Source organism: Carassius carassius, chromosome 15 (assembly GCF_963082965.1).
Source record: "Carassius carassius chromosome 15, fCarCar2.1, whole genome shotgun sequence".
Taxonomy (NCBI): domain Eukaryota; kingdom Metazoa; phylum Chordata; class Actinopteri; order Cypriniformes; family Cyprinidae; genus Carassius; species Carassius carassius.
The window spans coordinates 21591906-21618114 of record NC_081769.1 but is presented as its reverse complement, the minus strand read 5'-3'; the positions used below and the strand labels follow the sequence as shown (position 1 = coordinate 21618114).

Genomic DNA, 26209 nt, shown 5'->3' with positions numbered 1-26209 from the left:
CAGCACAACTGCTGCGCAGCGAGACAATAAGACTGATGCTTGCCTTAAAAGCACCACTGAAAGTCAAGCGACCAAAGGATCCTCGCGCCCTCTGCTGGCACCACAGCTACATTACATCCAATAATACTAATATTTTGCAACCCACACTCATAAATCGATCAAGTGACCACAGAAAGAAATTGTGAGCTTGAATGAAATAATCTGTTTAATACACATCTTACTTAAAAGCAAAGCTAAATAAACAAACTACTATGATAAACAGAAAGGGATCTGGTTCCCTCTTCATAAGAGAAAACAAGTAAAAAAGCAAGTAATGACCGATGCACTTCAGTGTTCAGTAGCTGTAGTGTTTCTACAGCCACCTCCTTCTTTCCCTTTATCAGTGCAGGATTTCTTTGCATCTGTACCAGAGTTTGCTGTGAAAAACTCTCTCATGCGTTTCAAAGTGTTTCTGTGCTTCTCTCGTTCAGTCTCTGTCTCTGGATCCCTGCTGCTGTACTGTTTCAAGAGAGAAGCATGGAGACTCTCCCCAAAAGATTCCTTCAGCTGTTGCTGGAAAGATTTTTGAAGTCTGACAACCATGTTTTTCCACTATAGAAATAACAAAAATAGCATGTCACTATTATGTCATTAACATTCAATTCAATTATAATTGGGTATGAATTTGTAGTCCTTTAAAGAAGAAGCTTAGCAGTTAAATTGTACATGAATGTGAAGAGGGATTTACCTCAGGGTTCATCATCAGGATGTCAAAGAGAGTCCAGACATCTGACACCAGTTCAGCAGCAGTCCGATAAGGAGGCTTCCGTTTCCCCAGGAGTCGGCCGAGTATTATATCAAATTCAGCTGTTTTGGAGTGATTCTTTAAAAATACAGCACAATTTTTTAATTTTAATCTGGATCTATTTATTCAAAAATGCATTCAAATGTGAAGCAAAGAACAAATCATGTGGTGTGACAAAGGCAGAAGCATTCAGAAAAAATAAGGAAATTAAATAAAACAGAGGAGCCCTGAAGACTGTATTGCAGTAATAATGACTGTGTATCATTAATATAGAAGATAATTTGCCTATGTACTGGCAAAATAAGTTCAGATTGTAAAATGCCATTTGGTATGTTATTATTATGAATTAATAATTATATTACATCCATATATATATTATTAACTATCATAACATTTAAACATTTACATAAAAATAAATTTTCTAAAAAAAGTGAAAATTCTTAAGATATGTACCGGTAAACACTTGCATGAATTCATTGTGTAACAAAAACGTGTTTTTAACTGATAGGTACACACATGACTTTCATTAAAGTCATTCAATTTAAACTTTTGTTGAAATGCTATAAGTATTTTTTTTTTTTTCAAAAACAGCACAAATAAAGAGTACATTTCCAAAAACGTAACATAAGCTAGTATCGAATTTCTCTTTATCTTGTAGATTCTTATTTGTCTGACTAGTCAATAAACTGCCTGGAATAATATCATTAGAAAATTGGAATATCTTCAGTATTTGTGTATTTACCTTGGTGGCGCTGTAGAGCAGGCTCTTGTTTTCATCACAGAGGAGACCAAGTAAAAGCTTCTCACACTTCTGAACAGAATGGATGACATTGCATTGGTGTGACTTTATATCATTTTAGGACAAGAAATAAAACATGTGGTGGAACACCATGCTAAACTAAAACCCTCTAAAATATCATTTTAAAATATGTAGCTATAAATATAGATTCTGTCAGGCAGGTGGTGTCTCACTCTTTGATCTTGCAGACTTAGACTAGGCATCCTTATCTCCTCACTGCCGTACACGACTGTCTCATTTACATCCTGACATAGCAAACACACCCAATCCTTACTGCAAGAGAAAGGAAATACACCATGGACAAAGAAAACAGATAGTTCTTAAATGCACAAGCTTATCAAACTCCGACATCTAATAAACCATTAATACTCCCAAACTATTCAAAAATCAAGAATTGTACAGTAAGATAGTTTCTGATGGTCTCACCAAGGTTTTGTGAGAATTGGTGGGATGTGACAGTCAGAGTGGAAAGCACAGCCACATTTTGCACACAGAAGTGCAGCTCCTGCAGACAGACACACAGCACAGAACTCTACGTCAGAAGCCAGGGAGCTGTCGCTGTCTTGGGATACAGAACAAGAAAAGGATCTAGATGGTACTGGATCTTCATACCATCTCCACACCTGGTTAACCTGGGGAAGAGCATGAGAATAGCTGTGACTGTGTTGCTAACATGTCATATGCACTCTGTGTGTGTTGTCCTTACCTGTCCTCCCAGGGATTCCTGCACTAAGATGTGATCTGTGGTGGTATCTGCAGTAAGGTGGAACTCTGGGAGAGGCTGTCCACTTGGAGGCAGAGAGATGGGCAGACACTCAAGAGAAACACGTAGAAACCTAATCAACAGAAAACGGTGTACAGTCAAAAAAATAAAATAAAATGATTTGTATAGTATACTTCCATTCAATGGTTAGGTTTTAAACTTCTATTCAAGGAAACATGATTAAATGTATCACGGTTTTCACATAAACATTGAGAAGCACACTGTTTTCAACATTGCTAACAAAAATGTGTTTCTTTAGGAACAAATCAGCATATCAGAATGATTTCTGAAGGACCATGTGACACTGAAGACTGGTGTTATGGCTGCAGAATTACAGGAATAAATTACATTTTAAAATATATTAAAAAAGGATTTACAAAAGGATAAAATGGTCATCTTAAATCTCAAAATATCAATGGTTTTAAATGTATTTTTTATTAAATTAATACAGCATTGGTAAGCAAAGAAACTTCTTTCAAAAAATTAGGGACGGTACTGTAAATACTATTAACACTGTTAATAATATTATGAACAGTTATCACAAACATTAATAGAGACATACATTTATTTTAATGCAGGAAGGATGCAAATAAGCACTATATATTCCACTATGAAGCCAAGATCACTTTGAACTAACACTTAATAAGAATATATCTTGAGACCACCTCTTGCATTGTTTGATTTGTCTCCTGAAGTGTTCCAGGTTGACTAAAAGACAGGAAAAAAATTTATGAGTTAAGAAAAACAAACTCTATTCTTCTAAGAACTCTTTTGAAAAGACAATAACCTGCAGAGTCTTGTTTTTTTGCCTCCCTGTAGTCAAAAGTACTTTGGACAGTCTTGTCACCAGTCGTCCTCTGGTAGAAAAAGAAACCTTTTGAATGAAACACAACTCTCCATACCTCAATCTGTAAGAATCAAAACAAACATTCACCAACCTCCCCATCAAGGTCTTCTGATTTGCTACAAGGAGTTAGATCCGCTGGAGGTGTTGTGTTCAGACTGTCTTTTGACCTTACAGGTATGCATGTTGCCTCTACAAGCTGCTTGAAAGATGTTGGCAAGCCAATGCTCCAGTGTTTTGGTCCAGAGTAGTTCTTGTTGGATGACTGACAGTCTTGAGCTTGACTTGAACTTTTCTCTGTGGTGGTGGTGGAGAGAGAGTCCTGGTGAATGTTGGATGGGCCAGAGGAGCGGTCAGGATCTAGTGAAGGTTCTTTGAGAGCTGCCTCTGACACAAGGGAGGTGGGCAAGTTGCTCTCCAGATGGTCCATATCGGTGAAATTTGTGCTGCTCACACCTGCATCATGATCACAGGCAGAATCAGCCATGGCCTTGACTGGGAGGTTATGGCTATTGTAGGTGCCTCTCTCACACTGGAGGGTGTTGTTGCCATTAATGGGAGCAGAAGGTATTGGGTTTACAGGAATGACATTAGAGATTTCAGTAGCATCATTTAAAGAAAGTGTGTTTATTGTTGAAAGGGCAGTTAAGGGAATACTGGGTTGCACAGAGAAAGAATGTTCGGGCCCAAGGAAATTGGTTTGTACTGGATGGGCCAGTATGAATTTTTCGTTGTAAGTTGGTATAGAATTAGTTAGTATGGTTGATTGGTTGTTAGCTGGTATTGGTTGGATTATAACGGGTATTTGACTATTGGTTGGTATTGGTTGAATAAATACAGGTATTTGGTTGTTGGTTGGTATTGATTCAATTAGTTCGGGTGGCTGGTTCTTGGCTGGTATTTGATAAGTTGTTACAGGTGCTTGGCTGTTGACTGAAATTGGTTGTTCTTGGTTATTGAGTGGCATTTGATGAGTTAGCAGGGGTGTTTGGTTGTTTGCTGGCAATGGATGACTTGGTGCAAGTGTTTGGTTGTTGGCTGGTACAGGATGAATTGTCATGGGAGTTTGGTTGTTGACTTGAATTTGATGAGTTAGTAGGGGTGTTTGGTTGTTGGCTGGCAATTGATGACTTGGCATGAGTGTTTGGTTGTTGGCTGGGATTGGATGAGTCTGTGCGAGTGTTTGGTTGTTGGCTGGTACTGGATGCATTGTCATGGGGGTTTGGTTGTTGACTGGAATTTGATGAGTTAGTAGGGGTGTTTGGTTGTTGGCTGGCAATTGATGACTTGGTATGAGTGTTTGGTTGTTGGCTGGGATTGGATGAGTAAGTATGAGTGTTTGTTTGTTGGCTGGGATTGGATGAGTTGGTGCGAATGTTTGGTTGTTGGCTGGTATTGGATGACTTGGTGTGAGTGTTTGGTTGTTGGTTGGTATTGGATGAATTGTCATGAGGGTTTGGTTGTTGACTGGAATTTGATGAGTTACTAGGGGTGTTTGGTTGTTAGCTGGCAATGGATGAGTTGGTATGAGTGGTTGGTTATTGGCTGGGATTGGATGAGTTGTTATGGGTGTTTGGTTGTTGACTGGAATTGGCATTGGGTGGGGGAGTATGCGTGTATAAGAGACCTGCATAGTAGGGTGAAATGCCTTCCTACATTTGGCTGACTCAGAGACATTTTTTATTTGAGATGCTGTAAGGTTTGTGAGTGGAAGCTGAGAATAAACAGACGGAGAAGAATTCTTGTGAGTTTTAGAATCAGACTGAGGAAAATATGGGCCACAGTTCGATGAGGGACTGTAAGCATGCTTGGTTTGCTCAGACATGACTTCATGGTACTGGACTTGGACAGATGGTGAAGAGGAAAATGAACTCTGATGATCTGAAGAGAAAGGTTTAGATTGATTATGTTGAGATGAGGCAACATTGTTACATGCAAAGTAGGTTGTGGCCTGGTTAGAATGAGATGGCTGGCTGGGCTGAGATGGATTAGGCAGACTATGAAGGGCCTGGTCCATTAGCACAGTCTGAGAAGAGGAACAGGGATTTTGATTTGAGCTTTTCACAGAGTCAGACTCTAACTGAGTGAAATCAGTTCTCTGAGAGGTGAATGGAACAAGAATCCTGTTAATCTTTATAAAACCTGGGAAGGAAGAAAGCAAAATATATTACATTTATAGATTTTTTTTAAATAAAATATAAATAAATAAAATTTTTTGCAATAAAAAGCAGAGGGTTTTGTTTACCACATTTCATGATGTGCTGACTGAGATCATTCTGAATCTGAATGTGCAGTTCAGTCATGGTCTCAGGGGTGCATGCCTTCTGGGACAGAAGCTTTTTCACTTGGGTCTCAATCTGAGTTAGAGACACCAAACATTCAGAATCTGAATGACAGCCAGTTTTAGTCACAAATACAGTAATATAGTGACATCACATGAAATGTGAGATGAATATACAAATTATATGGCTGTTAAAATTAGTGCAGACCTACCAATCTTGGATTTCTTTTTTTGAGTACCACCAGTTTGACGGGACGGGACAAAGGGTTGTTTTTGTGTGTAGGGGGGGGGGGGATTGGTGCTGGGTGGGTCATATATTCTTAGATAGCTAAATTATTACCTGAAGCTCAAAAATCATAATTGCATGATGTAATTTTTCCAAAGGTTTTATAATTTTATAAGGTGAGTAATATTTTTTTTTTTTTATTTTGCGATTTAAAGTATACTTTTTAAAACTCCAGTATACTTATGTTGCTTGATTTAAGTACCACGTGTGGACAGAGGTGTCACCAGATTTTTGATAGTTTAGAGTGATAAATCGTACCAGCATACTTTGAGGTCAAAATGCATAGCCATTATGCAAAATGCGTACAGTTTTGCAGGTATGTTAGTGCTTTAATGCAGGCAATTCCTTTTTCCAGTTTAATGGCATACCCACTCAAAACTGCTGCTTCTGTTATTTATTTATTTTCTTGACAAAATTGCATTTATTGATCAACCACATCAAACAATGAAATTTCCTGTCCTGTCAGCCATTATACTGTGCTTGTAATGCATACTCTTCAATTGCATGTACAGATACGGTGGCACATACTGTAGACTGTATCATTACATATTAAAGCACAGATAGAAACTAATAGCATGCATGTCAGGTCTGCATCATGTTCAGGAGTGGCAGCTCTCAAAGTAACAGCAGCCAAATAATAATAATACAGCAGTATTAAACAAATAATTTATATATATTTATATATATATTAAATTAAAATGTATGCACCCTACCTCAAAACATATGATGGAGCTAATATTATCCTGAACAAATCTAAGGCGGGGTCCTTTACATAATCAGTATGAATGTGAAGAACAAGGTTTAGACCTTTTATGGTACACAAGAAATAAGCAAAGAATAGAACAGCTTACTCTTTTTGTGTGGATCAGGAGGCAGTGGCTCTCTGTGCATAGGGCCTTGTCAATAAAAGCTGCTATGTAGTCCTGACAACCTTCCAACCTGTTTAGAGATGTCTTCCTCTCCAACAGACACCCCACCTCCTCCTCATACAGGACCTTACAATCAAACACTCAAAAATAAATCAATGGTTACAGATCGGAGGTTCCTAAACAGAAATCCAAAATGTTTAAATGTATTTTGCCCTGAAATAAGAAGGTCAAAACTACATCTAACAAGGTACAAATGTATGCTATAACTAAATTATGAAGTAGTCTAGACTTTTAAAAAGTAACTAACAATGGGAAATTATCTGCATGGATGAGTATCCAATCATGTAACCATGTCATTCTTACATATTTTGCAAAGTATAAATAGGTGTGCATTTTTCTGTTGGTCAAACTGTAAAGTGAAGTTTTGTCAGACTATGATGAAAGAGATTAAAGTACTGTAATGATGGAGACTAAAAAGCACATTCTGAAATTGTGTAAAGTATGCAGAATATTCATAATTTACCTGAAAGATTAAAATCATGTACAGCATGCTTTAGTAAATGAGGACTATCGAGCACTAAAATGCTTACCTCTATCTCTTTTAACATCTGTGTAGCTTTCACAACCAGACTCTGATAAATTGTGTGGACTACCTGTGCCAACATCTTCTTTACTGCCACTTTTAAACTCTTAATGTCCTGCAATCTTACAAAGATTAAAATATATTTTCAACAGCACAATACATACACACACACAAAAAAATTTAACATCACAATGTTGAATTAGAAAGAATAAAAAAGGAAGGGAGTGCCCAAGCTAGAGAGAGAAAATGAGACATTCTGTATATGGGCAGACACGTATATCATTACATTTATGCGCTTGCGTAAAAGTCTTTTATATGTGAATCTATATGGTTGTAATTAATAAATACCTTGTATTTTAGCCTGACTATATCTTACAGATGAATTACAGATTACTCTACCACACACGTCTCTATAAAACAGTTACTGAGAAAACACAATGTGTGTTTTTTTTTGGTTGCCTGTTTTTGCCTTAATTTCAGTAATGTTTTTGTGAGGACCATTGTTATCAGGATGTAAAGTCATTTGTTCTGTTATCACTGTTATGTCTACTTTGATCTGCCATTAACCCCTCTCCAGGTTCCCAACCTCTCTTTTTGTGTTTCTGTTTACCACTGTCCTTGTGATTAAACAGATCAGTTCACTTTCTGTATTAAGATTAGTTTCAAGTGACCCAATCACTGACACCCAGGCTAGACATTTACATTACATTTACATTTATGGATTAAGCAGAAGCTTTTATCCAAAGCGAAGGCCCCGAATTATACTTCAAACAAAGTTCGTTTTTGTTCTTTGTTTCGGGGGAAAAAGAAGTTCGAAAAGGCTGAGCGACAGTAAACTGTTAACAAACTTTCCGACACCCCCGCGCTGCTGGAAGTGGGGTGTAAATTAATGTAAACATGACTCGTGACGTGAATCAGTTTGTTGCTTTATTTTATAAGTTGAAAAACCTGAGAAAACCTGAAAAACCTGAGTTAGACAAGAGTAGTCAGCATATTTTTCATGGTCCTTCGAGCCGGATGTGTGGATTGCTACAGACATGTCTCAACCAGAAAGAGAACCCCCTGCTGTTCAACCGAGGGGACGAGTTAACCCCCCACAGCCTACTTAGAAGACTTTGAGCTCAGTGGACCTGGGTCTCATCAACAGCAATCACGGTCACTTACCTGCCAGGGAGTACTGGAGAATGTACCAGCAAGTGCTACAGGTCATTCCAGATCCACTTCACCAGTGAGCCAAGCATCAGAACATTCTGAGTGGATACTGACTGACCAATGGGACTGCACTTCTGAGAAGCTGAGAGAGGAGAATGCAGCATTGCAAAGGCAAGTGAAACAGCTGCCAGAGCTTACAGCCATGTTAGAGGAGATGAAGAGGGAGAACGCAGCCTTGCAATGACCATCCAGCCAGCTCCCTGAGATCATTTCAGCATTCCAAGAGATGCGTCAACAGAATGCTGCATTATGGCATGAGCTTCAAAGCTTGAAATCGAAGCAGAGCTCTCCACCCGAGTCGGTCATTCCACAAATGCCATCACCAGGCTCTCTGCAGAATACACCTCAGATCATTTCTTACCCTCATGTACCCAAGTGAAAATCTACAGAGGTCCAGTCCCTACCATCCCCTGCCTACACCATGAAAGCTCTGGATAAGATGTATGGTCAACCCAACCAATTAGCCCTGCAACGAATCGCTGAGCTGATGGATGGAGCTAATATATGCAGTGGAGATGTAAAGGCCTTCAGGATGTTCGGACTGCAGGTCCGTTCGCTTGTCAGTATGTTGCAGCAGCTTGGCCACAAAGGTACTGTAGAGCTGGAATGTGGATCACATGTGTCTCGACTCCTGAGTAAACTGCCACATGACCTCAGATCAAGTTTCAAGTGGTACACCCACCCTTTGCAAGTCTCTATTCCTACTTTGCTGGACTTCGCTGATTGGTTGGAATATGAGCTTCAAGTACAGGAAGACAATAGCCAGTACGCTTGTTATACAAGGCAGGAATCTTCAGTGCGTGGCAGAGAGGTGAGAAGAGAGTCTAAGCAGCTTCGCAGACCAACCACCATTCTACTTGGTACCGACAAGTCACATTCCACATCAATGTCGTCAGCCACGTCTAAACCAGCTTCAGTCAGAGAAGAGAAGGTGAGAGATTATTGCCCATACTGTGACAATAATAAACACTATCTGAATGCCTGTTACAACTTCAAGTTTCTTAGCAAAGACATGAAGATAGACTGGATAAAGACAAAGAACTGATGCTGGCGTTGTGGTCGTGGACATCAAGCAGCTAACTGCACACTAAAGACTTTCTGCCCAACCTGCAAAAAGAAGCACCTTATGGTACTACATGATGTCAATGACCAGGTCAAGCCATCTCAGCCAAGTGCAGCTCCTTCCAGTGCAGTTTTATATGTTGACAGACCAACCTCCGGAAGTAAATTACTGCTCAAAGTGACTAAGGTTCTGATCAAGAATGGCAACGTGGCAATGGAGGCTTACGCCATATTAGATGATGGATCAGAGTGGACCATCATTCTGCATGATGCAGTGCAGAAATTAAGATTTGTGGGGGAGCCAGAAGACCTTGTACTTCGTACAGTGAGACAGGATACCCAGGTCATTCACGGGGCGGCAGTGACTTTTACTGTGTCCCAAACTATTAACCCCAGCAAAGCTTACAAGATCCGTAATGCCTTCATAGCCAAAGCACTCAGTCTGGCAGAACATACACACCCAGTTAGTGTCCTGCAACAGAAATTTAAGCATCTTGCAGGGTTACCTCTACAACAACTGGACAAGGTACATCCTGTTCTTCTCATTGGCTCTGATTGCCCCCACCTCCTCACACCCATAGAACCAGTCCGACTGGGGCCCCCTGGTGGGCCAGCAGCAGTAAGAACACGTCTGGGATGGACACTGCAGGGTCCAACTGAAGAATTGAGCAGTCATCTTTCCCCTGATCAATGCTTCTTCACCTCGCTGTGGCCTGTCAATGACCTTTATGCAAATGTGGAGAGACTGTGGCAAATGGATGTTCTACCCTACCAGAGTGAAAAGGTGATTACCAGGTCACGCCAAGACAAAGAGTCCATTCAGCTTCTGCAAGAAAACACAGTGAGAGTGGATGTTAATGGTATCCAGCGATACGCTACTCCTCTGCTCCGTGTCAAGAACATGCCTCGCCTCTGTGCACCAAAGAAAGCTGTCCTGCCACAGTTGAGAGGAATCGAGAAACGGCTGGAAAGGGACCCTGTTCTAACTGCAGCATACCAAGGGGAGCTGGCCAAGCTAGTGCAAGTTGGTTATGTTGTCAAACTTAGTCAGGAACAAGTGGACAGAACAAAGGAAGCCTGGTACATCCCGCACCACATGGTGCAGCATAATGGGAATCTGGAGAGACATGCAAAGAGACAGAATCCCAGATGTCTATGAATAGCAGGTACTGCCTTTCGGGACCACTTGCAGTCCGTGTTGTGCCTCGTTTGCTTTACAGAAGCACATTCTAGATCACAGCCAGCCTGGAGAGGACACACAAGTTTCAGTGGAGAAGTCATTCTATGTGGACAATTGCCTCCAGAGCTTCGCTTCCTGTGACATGGCCAAGAATCTTGTAGACAAACTCTGTAGCCTTCAAGCATCTGGTGATTTTGAGTTACGACAGTGGGCTAGCAATGACCCTTCAGTTATCAGCCATCTGCCAGCTGACATTCAGTCACGGAGTAGCATCCTCTGGCTCAGTGAAGACCACCAAGAAGCTCAGGAATCAACACTTGGCCTGCACTGGAATTGCCAATCAGATACCCTCTCTTACAAACAACGCAAACCAGACAGTGAAGTGCCCACAATGCGAAGCATCTACCAGATCCTTGCCAGCCAGTATGATCCCCTTGGCTATATTGTACCCTTCACCACGCGAGCCAAGGTGATAGTGCAGAGGTTGTGGGACAAACAGCAGTCGCGCGCAGCAGTCAAACATCACCAACGTGCTGAATGCCAAAAATGGCGGGCTAAACAGCAACCCCCCAGGATGGCAGACCTCCCACCTGCCAGGTTAAGAATTCACCAGCCAGTTTTCTATTCAACAGGTATAGATTGCTTTGGTCCCTATCTCTGAAGGTAAAGTGGAGGTGGCCTTTGTAACAGCTAGGTCTCGTGTTGCTCCCAAGAAACAGCAGAGCATCCCTCGTCTTGAGCTGTGTGCAGCACTCACAGGTGCATAGCTTGCTCAAGTCCTGAAGGCAGAGCTAACGTTACCACTCAGTAGTGTCACACTGTGGTCTGATTCCACCACAGTGCTAATTTGGCTTTTATCAGATTCCTGTCGCTTTAAGGTGTTTGTGGGGTTGTGATATGTCCTTGATGCCCATCACCCGCTCACCAAACTAATAATCAAAGACTACGATGACTGTTTGCATCACCCTGGACCAGAGAGGGTGTTTGTGGCGCGCAGCAGTCAAACATCACCAACGTGCTGAATGCCAAAAATGGCGGGCTAAACCGCAACCCCCCAGGATGGCAGACCTCCCACCTGCCAGGTTAAGAATTCACCAGCCAGTTTTCTATTCAACAGGTATAGATTGCTTTGGTCCCTATCTCATAAAGTTTGGACGCCGAAATTAGAAGCGTTGGGGGATCATCTTCAAGTGTATGACCACCCGTGCAGTGCATATTGATCTCCTCACAAGTATGGACAGTGACTTATTCCTGATGGCCCTCCGTCGCTTCATTGCTCGACGAGGGAAACCCTTTGAAATCCTGTCAGATCAGGGAATGAATTTCAAAGGTGGTGAAAGGGAACTTCGGGATGCCTACACTGCTCTTCAACCTGAGCTCCAAGCTCAACTGGCAAGCCAGCAAATTAGGTTTACTTTCAATCCACCTAATGCCCCACATTTTGGTGGATGCTGGGAGCGGGAAATTCGATCCTTGAAAACATCCCTGCAAGTGACACTCAGAGCACAGACAGTCACTGAAGAAGTATTGCGGACTGTTCTCATTGAAATTGAGGGGATCCTCAATGCCAAACCTCTTGGTTACACATCTTCAGACATTGCTGACCCTGACCCAGTTACACCCAACATCCTGCTGATGGGGTCAGCGGGACGCCTCACTTCCCCAAGTGACATACCAGGATTCTGAGCTTCTGAGTCGACGGAGATGGAGGCATAGTCAGCTGTTAGCTGATCACTTTTGGAGGCAATTCATCCATAACTACCTACCCAGCCTTCAAACCAGACAGAAATGGATGTCAGAAACAGACAACCTACAGATAGGTGAAACTGTTATGATTGTGGATCCACAGCTACCTCGTGCCTGTAGGAAGGATTGTTCAAGTTTTCCCTGGGAAGGATAACAGAGTCAGATCAGCTGAGATCAAAGTGAAAGACAGAACTTACCTAAGGGCCAGTGACCAAGATCATCTGCCTACCTCCTTTGACTGAATGACATTCCAATACTTAGTAAGGCCCTTCTTGTTCAAATTGACCTTGTGAATTTGGGGGCGGCTGTAAGAAAGGCCACCCCTTGAAAGTGAACTCTTCCGAACCCTCCCGTCTGTGTTCGTGATTTGGACTGTTCCAAATCTTTCCGCGGAGTGAGAACCAAGACAGTATAGAGGCTGGATGTGTAGATGTGTTTATAGTCAATATTTCATAGTTAAATTAGTTAGAAGTGGCCCGTTTAAGGATTGTGTGGATATATGTGTACGTGCAACTAATTGTAAGTACATTTACATAATTCATTGTATGATAAGTTCACAAGCGAGATTAATGACCGCTACCGCGGCATTCCGCCTAAATGTTTACATTGTTTATTTTATTTGCACATTTTCTTATAGACAAAATGTTATAATTCTCCTGTGTTTTTTGTTTGATAGAATATTTAATGTTATTGCATATTAGGCTATAATGCGTAGACTTGAAACGCATCTCAGGGAACATGTTCGGGCTTGTTCACCGGACGAGTTAGGCACGTGAGCTAGACACACAGTGCAGTAGTGCGATCATTTAATAGAACTTTGAGTCGTATTTGTATCTATATTATATTTAGATAATTTACAATGCTGTTACTTATGAGTATTCAAGTACTGCTATAAAGATCTGTTAATGTGTATTTATTCATATTTGTATACTGTTTTTTATTTACAGAACCACACGCATCTTTGCACAATAAATCACCCTGAAGTACATTCCTGGTGTGAGACCTAATGTTCTGACCGGACACCCTTTAGCCATTCTATGAATCCGAACCTGAGTTAGACAAGAGTAGTCAACAGTTTTTTCATTAGTGTTTATTTATTTTATTAAACTGGATAAATTGTTTTGATAAAAACAAAGGTTTATTATTGTATATTTGTTTGGCATTTCATTTAGGCTACTGTATACCCTTTAAATTCACTTATTGAAAGAACAACAGCAGCAGTATAGTGTCCTTTCATTCTTTTCATGGCTTTGGTAAACTAGTCTCGGATGTTTCTCTGCCTCGCTTTTTGCATAACTCTGGGTCGTCGACACCAAGCTTCGTTGCTATTTCTTTCTATTAAATACTGTCCCTTCATCTTTAAAGTCTATCCGAGAGCAATCGTACAGGTGCGGATATATTTGTGCAGCTCAGCTATTCGACACTCCAGTGTATTCAGGAGATGTTGCTCTCCTTAAGGGGGGGAAATCATGGCCTAATGGTTAGAGAGTCGGACTCCCAATCGAAAGGTTGTGAGTTCGAGTCCCGGGCCGGCAGGAATTGTGGGTGGGGGGAGTGCATGTACAGTTCTCTCTCCACCTTCAATACCACGACTTAGGTGCCCTTGAGCAAGGCATCGAACCCCCAACTGCTCCCCGGGCGCCGCAGCATAAATGGCTGCCCACTGCTCCGGGTGTGTGCTCACAGTGTGTGTGTGTGTGTTCACTGCTCTGTGTGTGTGCATTTCGGATGGGTTAAATGCAGAGCACAAATTCTGAGTATGGGTCACCATACTTGGCTGAATGTCACTTCACTTTCACTTTCACTTTCACTTTAATGACCTCCACAGAATGAGGAACGAACTAAGAAAAAAAATTGCACGCCAAAGAAGGTGGAGTTTCAGAAGACAACCACCGATTGTGTAACCGTCACGGACCAATGGAATCTCAAAGGTGTTTCGGAGCCAAACGAGCTCCCCCAGAAAGTACGCTTTGGTGAGCCATTTCAAACGGCCTAAACTAACTCAAAACAAACTTCATTTTGGCCTGAATTTGTTCGAAATGACGTCATATCATTTCATTCTTCGATATCATTTGAAGTATATCGGGGCATTTACATTGCAATCAGGCTAAACATTTATTTTATCAGTATGCGTGTTCCATGGGAACCCATGACATTTTGCGTTGCTACCGCAATGCTCTACAAATGAGCCACAGGAACACAAATCCCAATTTCTAACATCTCATGCATCTCCTGTAACCATTTGTGATTGCATTTAAAGGATAGGGTATCACTACATCATTTACATTTATTCATTTATTTCATATGTTAATAAAGCACAAAATGAAATTATAAAACACCTTGGATCTCTCACTAAACCTTTTAAATTTATATATTTTTTCATATATATGAAGAGTTTATATGCAAAAACAGATATTTTCAAAAATAATGTTTTTATTATGTTATCATGTGTTTATTGTTTTATTGTGTTAGTTAGCTGTATTTTTTTGTTATTTTTTAACCTAACCCAACTGCATTTTGATTAATTGGAATGCACAATGAAAACACATGATTTTTGAAAAGTGTTAAAAAAACGTATCTATTTTTGCAAATTAACAACAAACACACACACACACACACACACACACACACACACATATATAAATGTGTGTGTGTATATATATATATATATATATATATATATACAGTACAGACCAAAAGTTCTCCTTTCTCACTTCTCATTCAAAGAGTTTTTTTTATTTTCATGACTATGAAAATTGTAGATTCACCCTGAAGGCATCAAAGCTAACACATGTGGAATTATATATGGAATTATACACATAACAAAAAAGTGTGAAACAACTGAAAATATGTCATATTCTAAGGTCTTCAAAAAAGCCACCTTTTGCTTTGATTACTGCTTTGCACACTCTTGGAATTCTCTTGATGAGCTTCAAGAGGTAGTCACCTGAAATGGTCTTCCAACAGTCTTGAAGGAGTTCCCCGAGGGATGCTTAGCACTTGTTGGCCCTTTTGCCTTCTGTCTGCGGTCCAGCTCACCCCTAAACCATCTCGATTGGGTTCAGGTCCGGTGACTGTGAAGGCCAGGTCATCTGGCGCAGCACCCCATTACTCTCCTTCTTGGTCAAATAGCCCTTGATGCCTTCAGTGTGGCTGTACAATTTTCATAGTCATGAAAATAAAGAAAACTCTTTGAATAAGAAGGTGTGTCCAAACTTTTGGTCTGTAATGTATATATATATATATATATATATATATATATATATATATATATATATATATATATATATATATATATGACTAATTAAAATCAGAAAGAGCTTTAGTGCAGATATTTGCTTTAGTGACATAAGCTTCCAGTACACAGAGATAACAACAACACACAGACAAAAAATTAAATATAAAGACAAATATTTCAAAATGGATTGAAAAATAAATAAATTGTATGAACAGTTGTGCTATAGATGATAATGGAATAGAATAGAGTGAGATGCAGGGATGTACTAGGATGGAGGTGGTAAATTTAAGGATTCTGCACATTTTTATTGCATAAGTGGGGAACATTTAACTGTTCATGAGGTAGATTGCCTACGGGAAGAAACTGTTCTTGTGCCTGACTGTCCTGGTATTTGCGGCTCTGAAGCGCTGGCCAGATGGCAAAAGTTCAGAAAGGGGATAACTTGGATGTAAAGGATCCAGAGTGATTTTCTGAGCCCTTTTCCTCACTCTTGATGTATACAGTTCTTGAAGGGTGGGCAGGGGAGCACCAATAATCCTTTCAGCAGTCTGAACTGTTCTCTGTAGTCTTCTCATGTCTGATTTTGTAGCTGAACCAAACCAGACAGTTATTGCACAGGACAGAGTCAATGATGGCGGAATAGAACTGTTTCAGCAGCTCCTTCATCAGCTGGTGAAGGAAGTACAACCTTTGTTGGGCCTTTTTTTAACAGTGGAGTAAATGTGATTGTCCCACTTCAGTTCCTGAGAGATGGTGGTTCCCAGGAATCTGAACTGCAGCCACAGTTCTGTCTATGATGGTGAGTGGGGGAAGTGCAGGGTGGTTTCTCCTTAAGTCCACTATCATCTCTACTGTTTTGAGCATATTCAGCTCCAGGTTGATAAGACTGCACCAGACAGCCAGCTGCTCAACCTCTTGTCTGTAAGCAGACTCATTACTGACCTAGATGAGGCCGATGACTGTAGTGTTGTCTGCAAACTTCAGGAGCTTGACAGAGGGGGCTTTGGAGGTGAAGTCATTGGTGTACGTACAGGGAGAAGAGCAGCCGGGAGAGAACACATCCCTGAGGGGCACCAGTGTGGGTGGAGGGCTGTTTAACATGAATTTCCCCAGTCTCACTAGCTGTTGCCTATCTGTCAGAAAGCTGGTGATCCAATGACAGATAGAGCTAGGAACAGAGAGCTGTGTCCGTTTGGTCTGGAGGGCTGTTGGGATGATGGTGTTGAAAGCCAAACTAAAGTCCAGAAACAGGATCCTCACATAAGTCCCTGTTTTGTCCAGATGTTGCAGGATGAAGTGCAGTCCAATGTTTACTGCATCATCCATGGACCGGTTTGCTTGGTAAGCAAACCGCAGGGGGTCCAAAGGGTCCAGTGATGTCCTTCAGATAAGCCAGAACCAGTTTTTCAAAGGACTTCATGACGACAGCCGTTAGAGCCACAGGTCTGTAGTTGTATGTAGTAATTTTTAAGTCCTGTTATCTTGAGGTTTTTTGGAACAGGGATGATGGTGGAGCATTTGAAGCAGGAAGAGACTTCACACAACTCCAGAGATCTGTTGAAGATCTGTGAAAAGATGGGTGCCAGCTGGTCAGCACAGGTTTTTAGACAGGCTGGTGTAACACCATCTGGGCCTGGTGACTTTCTTCTTTTGTTCATCCTGAAGACCTGGTGCACATCATTCTCACTGATTTGAAGAGCAGGAGATGTGGAGAGGGGGATTGCAGGAGGTGTTAACGACTGTGTAGAGAGATGGTCAAAATGGGTGTGGGGGTTTCAAATCTACAATAAAACCCATTTAGGTAATTAGCAAGTTGTTGATTTGCCTCAGGGCAGGGAATGGTGTCTTGTAGTTTATGATTGCTCTCAGACCTTTCCACACTGAAGTAGAGTAACTGGAAGTAAACTCATCTTCCAACTTTTTAGCGTAGGTCCTTCTAGCCACTCTAATCTCTTTATTCAGTGTATTCCTGGCCTGATTGTACAAGACTCTGTCCCCATTTCTGTAGGCATCCTCTTTGGACTGATGAAGATGTCTCAGTTTTGCTGTAAACCATGGCTTATCATTGTTGAATGTTAAAGTATTCCTGGTAGGAATGCATATATCCTCACAGAAACTAATATAGGATGTTACGGTCTCTGTGAGTTCGTCCAGATCGGTGGTAGCAGCTTCAAATACACTCAAATCAGTGAGGTCGAAACAGGCTTTTAAAGCCCACTCTGCTTCATTGGTCCATCCCTTTACAGCAGCGGTTCTCAATTCCAGTCCTCGCGCCCCACTGCTCTGCACATTTTGTAAGTTTCTCTTATTGCTTCAGACATTTGTTCAATTCGAACATAATTGCCCTGCGAAGTGAACATCAGAGGATATTCCGTCATGATTCCAGTTCGAATCGAACGTATATGTTCCATTCAAAATGCACTGAAGTGTGCGAGACATGAATTTAAATTGTATTGATTTACAGAGGTATATGATGTCACACTTGTCCGTCTTTGCAGAGAAAACGCCTGCGCTTCTGGATCATGTTTAGATATGGCTTCTTTTTTGACCTATAGAGATTTAGCTGGCAACGGCCAATGTCACGGTGGATTGTGTTCACCGACAATGTTTTCTGGAAGTATTCCTGAGCCCATGTTGCGATTTCCAGCATTCCTGTATGTGATGCAGTGCCGTCTAAGGGCCCAAAGATCATGGGCATCCAGTATGGTTTTCCGGCCTTGACCCTTACACACAGAGATTCTCTGAATCTTTGGATGATATTATGCACTGTAGATGATGATATCTTCAAACTCTTTGCAATTCTTCTCTGAGAAACTCCTTTCTGATTGTTAAAATAACACATTTCTTTGTCTTTATCTTTTGATGCCATCTGACCATTCTCAGTCCTTGTATGGGCCCATGGGGAAAAGTAAATGAACATCAAGCCAAGTCTGCTCACAAACTTCTTCCTCGTTTATTATTACATTCACACATTAGATAGTTGCATTGCAAGGGGTTGTGCTTTAGTTTACCCAATAAGATATGGATTACATATGTGTTGAATATGAGCCAAAACAACAAGTTATATAAACATACATGTGATCAGAAATTACTGGACATATAATGAATGATACTGACACTGAGCCTTTCAACTTTCTGCAAAGGTCAAACTAAACTCAACAACTTGGGGATAAAAAAGGTCCCTTATCTGCCCATGCGGGTATACATTTGGGTTAAGAGACATAAGACTAAAGCATAGAGAGAGAAAACACAGATGGGAGGAGGGACAAAAACATAGGGCAAGGAGAGGGAGGGCAGGAGATAAAGAAAAGACAAAAAACACTTATGTGTAGCAAAAACAGGAAACATCTGTGGATGGAAAGAGTAAGAAAGGGAGAAGGGATTGCAACCTCACAGTGATATCTGACAGAGATCATGAAATAATCTAACACTGATATTGCTCCACTATTTATCGCTGCAGCATTTAACATAGTTACATCTGTACACCACCATTCAATGATGTAAAAGCATGTCCCACCACTGCGTGATTACCCCATTGATTCTGCGTCGCGATCTGCTCTAAATAGCTGAAAGCTGGGCAGATGGAGCGCTCTGTCCAGAATAGTGTCATTCAGCCAGGTTTCCATGAAACACAGTGCAGCAGAGTGTGAGAAACCTTTATTTGTCATGGAGAGCAGAAGAGCAGAAGATTTGCCACATGGATGCTAGACAACGGCATTCGAAATCCACGCTTTCTGATCTTGAGAAGCGTGCCGGTTCTCTTCCCGTCTGCGTGTCCTGAAGTGCTTGATCAGCGCTCCACCGACTACAACGTTCAGTAAAACATCTGAATAATGAATATACGGTTGAAGATTTTGTGGTGTGTTCTGCCGAATGTTCAGTAGTTCATCCCTGGTGAAACTGATCGTGTTTGATAAACAAAAAACAGGAAAAACTAACAAAAACAGTGCAAAAACTGGAGAGCCAAGCACTGAAGCAGCAGTGTGCGCATACCATATTTTCTGGACTATAAGTCACACTTTTTTTCATAGTTTGGCTGGTCCTGCGATTTATAGTCAGGTGCGACTTATTTATCAAAATTAATTTGACATGAACCAAGAGAAATGAACCAAGAGAAAACATCCTCTTGCGGCTGTAGATGGTAATGTTTTCTCTTGGTTCATGTCAAATTAATTTTGATAAATAAGTCCAGCTATTTCAGCCTTCACCAATTTTCCTTAAAGGGATAGTTCACCATTTTAATGTTCAACAGAGAAATGTAAGTCATTCCGTTTGATGATGGCAACATTCTCATTATCTGTTTAATAAGTTTTTATTTTTATTGACAGACTATTCCTTCAACCTGCATACAGTAGTCCACAGGCTTCATTCAGTTACCTTGCCTCTAGGTGCAGCAAGCTGCTACTGACTGTCTCTTTCTGATGTCTGATGGAGTCCAACAAACTCTGCAGCCGCTGCCTTTGAGATCCCACAGCTTCCTCTTGCTTCACAAAACTGACACAGAGATGGGAATGGAAAAACATGTATATAGAGACTGTGATAAGGTATTGTTGGGGAGGAGTATCAAAATATGTGTCAAAGAAACTGACGCATACTTTTGCTATGACTCCTCCCAATATCACAAAGCAGACAGATGGGAAATAATTACCCAAACACACAAAAAAGCCTATATAGTTTTAATCTTTACATATACTGATATGATTGGAAAAATATGGACTATACCTGTGCCCCCTATGAGAGATCAGCTGACAGTCCTTACAGGTGAGCTCTTCACAAATGAGACAGAAGAACCTCAAGCTCTCCTGAATGTGTGAGGGACAGCGTCTTCTCTGTATCCAACCTGAACAAAACAAACAGCAGAACAGATCTAATAATGCACAGTTGTTTAAAGTGTGAGAAAAAATATTCAATCAATGCCACGGTTTATGCATAGTGACAATATCCAATCACATTCGTTTTCTGGTATTGCATGAACGCAATTGGCTAGCGTCTGCACCAGGGTATTTGCATAAGGTCATCTGATTGGCTAACGCCTGTTTTGGCGCTTGTTAAATTGAAAAGTTTTCAACTTTTGCCACGAGCAACGAACCCAACGTGACATGACGGCCCCACAATTCACTTCGCCAATGCTCGACATCACTCTGTTCAAAGTAAACGGGAGGCGTTGGAGCTGACGCCTCGTCTGAAACATGGTTGTTGTCACCACTAGAATTACCTACTGTTCTCAAGAGACCAAGTCAATAATTTCGGATCCAAAAGCATCCAACATGTTCTGGTGTTGCTAGAGGCCGAGTACAGTGAAAAGTGCTTGGTAACAACAGTGACATTCAGTGGTAGTAAAGCTATTATATAGTGATGAATGAGTGCTGAAGGTGTGAGGGAGTTGTGTTTAATCAATGCTGGCATGAATTCACACACTACTGTGTGATGCAATTAAAAAAAAAATCTTGAAACTGAAGATGCTAACCTCCCATCATTCCCAGCATTATTGGAAATTTTTTCAGCATGACAATGAAGATATTCATTCCCCCAAGGTGAAAATCATTCAGTGGACATACATTTCACTCAATCTTAACTCGCTTGAGCAGCTGTGGGGGATTCTGCAGAGACGAGCTGAGCAAAACTCCCCATCAAATACCAGAGCTTTCAAAGAGGTCGTTGTTAGAATATATCATGCTCTCTGCCAGATGTTTCTGTGAGTTTTCCCCTCTGCAAACCCTCCTCCCTTCTCTCTCCTTTTCTTCTTTCTTGCTCCCTCCTCTCTTCTGTGTTCTCTCTCTCTACTCTTAGTAGTCTTACCATCTTAGTATATACACACATGCGCACACATGTATATTTCCTCATGAGCTCAGATGTTCAGACCAGGTTGGGGGCTATAGGCCCGAAGGTTATTGAGTTCGTTCTGTCCTTTTGTTCAGAGTTGAGGTATCCTTGGCCAAGTGTACGCCTAATATGTCCAGAACTTCCTGGCCATACTCCCATTTTATGTAACAAATATTTCTTGGCTTGTGTACCACACATATGTAATCCATATCTCATTGGATAAACTAATACACCACCCCTTCCAATACAACTATATAATATGTGGATGTAATAATAAACTTTATAAAGTTTAAAAAATAAAGTTTGTGAACAGACAAAATGTTCAGATTTCTTTCATGGGCCCATGCAAGAACTGAGAACAGTCGGATGGCATAAAAAAATAAAGAAATATGTTATTTAACAGTGACCAAAACAGATGTTTTTATTTTTATAAAACAGATGTGAAAATTTGTCATGAACTTGTACACTCAGTGCCAAGAAGGTTCAGAGCAGTATACTTTAAAGGAGCTATGTGGAGGTTTTTACTTAAAAAAAAAAATCTTTAAGATAGAGTTTTCATTTGTACATGTATGAGCCAACCATGATGTAAAAAAAAGAATCACACCTCGACTGTCCACCACGGTTGCCTCTATCAGCCTGTAGGCTCAATTGTGTGTGGAGGAGTCGGGCCCGAATTGGCGCGAAAATTGTGACGTCATGTGCGTTTTTGTATACTTGGGCTTACAACCATACGGCACGCCAGCCATTATAGTAAGCAGCGGCAATAGTGTTTTCAAATGGACTCTGCGGGTGGAAAGAAGCGACCAGCCTCCAGCACAATTCAGACACCCACGGACACTCCTCGTAAGTTAAAAAAAAAAAAAAAAAAAGAGCGTGCGCACTGAGAACGAGCATGAGACTGGCTGCAGTTCCTCTAACGGCCACTGGTGTCAGTAACGGTTAGAAATTTCAGAACCTACACAATGCTCCTTTAAGTTCTAGAGGACATACTAAGTACTAGAATATTATACATTTTCTGAATTAAATCTCAAATGTACTCATTTCTGAAATCCTTCATTTAAACAAAATTGGCTAATTTACTCATCTTACAGAAAGTATTGGCATATATTTTGTTGTTTTTATTGGGTATATGTTTAATACGTTTCAAGTTTGACATCTTTCCATGAATTATATTAGTGATCATTAAGAAAATAAATTTTTTATATTTAATCAGAGGAGGTGTACAGATTTATGCTGTGCATTGTATGTACATATATGTGTGTAAATAGTTATTTTTATTCTATGTACATATTCTGTAAAAACTTTTTTTTATTATAATAATAATATAATGCTTCTTTGTGTAGTCAATGTCTGTAAACCTGGCAAGAGTCTATGGGGTCAAATAAAATGTTGCAATTAAAAATATGTACATACTTCAGGTGATCATATTATGGGATGTTGAGGAAGACCACATTGGATGGAGAACAACCAGAAAGTGTGTACACATATGATAAAATGAAGTAGGAGGCTTTGTGATAACAAAGTTCATTTTGAGCCAATCCAATCTACTTTGAAAGCCTTTGTTCAATGATAAATGCATTTTATGATTTTGCTGAATTGTTTTGTAGCTCTCTAAGGTATGTTTTCATTGTAAGAGAAACTACCCAGGATCATGATTTCAAACAGATAAATTTGATTTGATAACTGAGTGGTCTGACTACAATTATACAGGCGAATTTCTACCACAATAGCAGGGTTAGTGTGAAGTGCTTAGGGACTCGTACCTGTGGGTGGTTTTTTGGGTGTGACTTCATGGTCACGGGTCACTTTTACCCTACGATGAGCAGACGTACAGTCCAAACACAGGGCCTCGTCGCACTGGACACACCATCCACTAACCTCACTCTCTTCACACCCGCCACACTGAAAAGATTGATTCAACATTTTTAATTAAGATTTACAATGAAAGACAGAGAGGAAATGTCACCTTTAAGTCAGTGTTGGAATCCTTTGGACCAGTTTAAGGGCATTCACACCAAGGACGATAACTATGAAATATAAAAAACATTCTAATTCTGTGAAAAAATCAACTTGACCTTAAAATCTTACCTTGGGGACCTTGTTATTGTTAGACGTGTCTTCGAAAATGGCACATTCTGTAACCTCAGACAAACAAAAGGACTGTGCACATAATGGACAATCTAGATGAAGAAAGAAAAATTAACCGATTTGAACAAATCACATTTTATTGAAAAATTCTCTTTTTTTTCAGGCATGAACTGTGGTATTACTTAATGTCAATGTAAGTTATATTTAACATACAAATGAAATGTACTTGCATTTGGTTTTATTGAAAGCAAGTAATATATTCCATATGTAAACATGACACTAATTTCGTCATGACATAAAAGAAAGCGTCTTTTCTATTTTTCACGCGCTGTGCAGTGGCCATTTAAAAAACCTTAACGTTAAATAAATTAAATGTCTACCCTTTTGATATGTCTCGTCGAAACTTCCTGTATTGATAGGAAATACGTCAGTAAGCTGCGATTTCAGGAGATTTTAGATCAGCATCATTACTGTGCTTTCATAAACAGTAATTAAATGTTACAAATTTCACTAAAATATTATTTAAAAACAGTATATGAAATGTTTGTTTAGAATAAAAAAAACGTTATATCGGATCCATCTGGCCCCTAATGGAAATTACAACAGCCATGGACTACGGATATTAACTTTAAGACCCATTATATAAATAATAGTAGAGTCTACAGATTCGATTAAACCTGCGTGAGCCTATTTCGACGCGATTTGTATTAAAAAAATAAATAAATAAAAAGAAACAAAGGCCACGTCAAGATAGACTTTAGCGGGCGCCCCATTAAAAAGAGTCAAACTGAACAGTACAGTACAAGCGAGTTCTCACCTTGTATGGCTCCATCTGTACAAATCTCCGTAAGGCAAGTATTACAAACTATATGCAGGCAAGGCAGAAGTCTAGGGTCTGCAGAAGAGTTTAGGTGTACTTTGCAGACAGCGCAGCATCCGCAAACAGTTCTTTGTAAATCCGGATAAGGCGAAGCTGGACGCCCCGGTTGGTCAGGGGCAAACATCTGTTTCTTGAGAATAAATTAATGTAAACAGAGGTGTAACTTGACAGCAGACGACGTGTATCTTGATATGCCTCGCGAGAAATTCGACGCGTTATGCATGTAAATGTATGTAGGATACGTGAATCTAACGGTAAACCGTTGAATTTGCAGTTCATAAAACTTTTTTGTTGCGCGGGGCGGGGCCTTATGGAATATTCATACGTTCTTACACAGTGGGCGTGTCCTTCTGACAAAACAAAGCGGGTGGGACCGCAACCTGAGATAAAGATATTTTTTGCGACGGCAATAGCAGTTTCAGGTCAGGGTACGGATTATTTCACCCATAAAATTAGCTTGTGTTTTACTGACCCCTCGACACAGCCTAGGTGTATATGACTTTCTTTCAGACGAATCCAGTTGGAGTTAGGCTATATTAAAAATTGTCCTGGCTATTTCTTTTCTCTCACTTCCAGTATCTGTTTTACACGGAACGGCTTCCACGTATGGTATGACAGATACCAGAAATGAGAGAAAACTGTTTATTACCTTTGAAATATGGATATTTTTCTTTAAAAAAACAACAACGTCTGCTGACTGCAATGATAGAGCTTGGAATAGCCAGAATTGTTTTGGATTCGTCTGAAAGAAGAAAGTCATATACACTTAGGATGCCTCAGAGGTGAGTAAAACACAGAAAAAAAATGTTACAAACTCCATTTGTGATCTAAGGAGAGTTTGTATTAACATTTCCAATTCCTTTAATTTGTCAAAAGGACACACCCAGAAAAGGGGGAGATTTATAAATAGTCCAGCATGCTCCACCTATGCCCCGTTTCCACCGCAGGAACTTTACCCAGGAACTAGGGACTTTGGGCCGGTACTCGGTGTGTTTCCACCGCAGGAACCAGGAACTAAATAAAGTTCCGGGTAAAAAAAATGCCCCTCAGAAAGTCCCTGCTGGCGAGGTGGTACTTTTTCAAAGTTCCTAAACTTTCGGGGGCGGGACTTGGCCGCTAAACATCCTGATTGGTTGAGTTCACGCAGCATTGGTTGAGTTCAACCACCATTTATTCGGATCAACATTTTCAAAATATTACTGTTGTTGTGTCATGAAATGTAATTTTAAAAGTATTTCAGGCGAGAATGTAGTTGTTTAAAACTCAAATCTGTGGTTTATTTATAAAGACAGTGCCTATTTAAAAATGTGTTTCGCCGATCTCAGAGACGGTGAACTCCACGCGATCAGCAGGAGCTCAGTGATCATCTATCCGCCGAGAAGCAGCCTCTGCTCGGCTAGACCTTCTGATGTGTGCCGCTGGCTCTAATGTCTCTTTAGTGGTTAAACATAAAATATAATTCGTTTTGGGTAAATCTAACAGGTTATCTTTGGTCTGTATTCAATTTATCTATATGTTAAAATGAAAATAAAAAAGTCAAATCTATATAATATTTCGTTTCATTGTAATGGCTGTACATATCCCTGAACTAAGTACAATTCTGCAGCTGCTATTATTCTTAAATGAAAACGAAAGGAGGCAGTGGTATTTGATATCCTATTTCGTTTTATTGTAAATATACAGAGAGGAAAATAGTAGCCATGGTCAGCTGACTGAAGTTATCAAGTATATGCTGCTGTTTGCAGATTTACTGGACTTGCGGCGTCGCGGA

The 26209-nt window shown here is 40.4% G+C and overlaps 1 protein-coding gene across 1 annotated transcript; it reads right to left on the bottom strand.

Annotated features, from left to right (window-relative positions):
- Positions 1-31: 31 nt before the first annotated feature.
- LOC132158532 (tripartite motif-containing protein 66-like) lies at positions 32-24720 on the bottom strand. The gene is made up of 17 exons (XM_059567972.1): positions 24376-24720; positions 23559-23650; positions 23234-23372; positions 20370-20487; positions 20025-20141; positions 7217-7331; positions 6609-6752; positions 5436-5547; positions 3285-5332; positions 3134-3203; positions 3012-3054; positions 2290-2419; positions 2010-2215; positions 1757-1856; positions 1527-1595; positions 728-862; positions 32-591 (listed from the first exon to the last, which is right to left on the bottom strand). The coding sequence occupies exons 1-17, from the start codon at positions 24560-24562 to the stop codon at positions 328-330; spliced, it is 4089 nt and encodes a 1362-aa protein (XP_059423955.1). The 5' UTR covers positions 24563-24720; the 3' UTR covers positions 32-327.
- Between the last annotated feature and the right edge of the window lie 1489 nt (positions 24721-26209).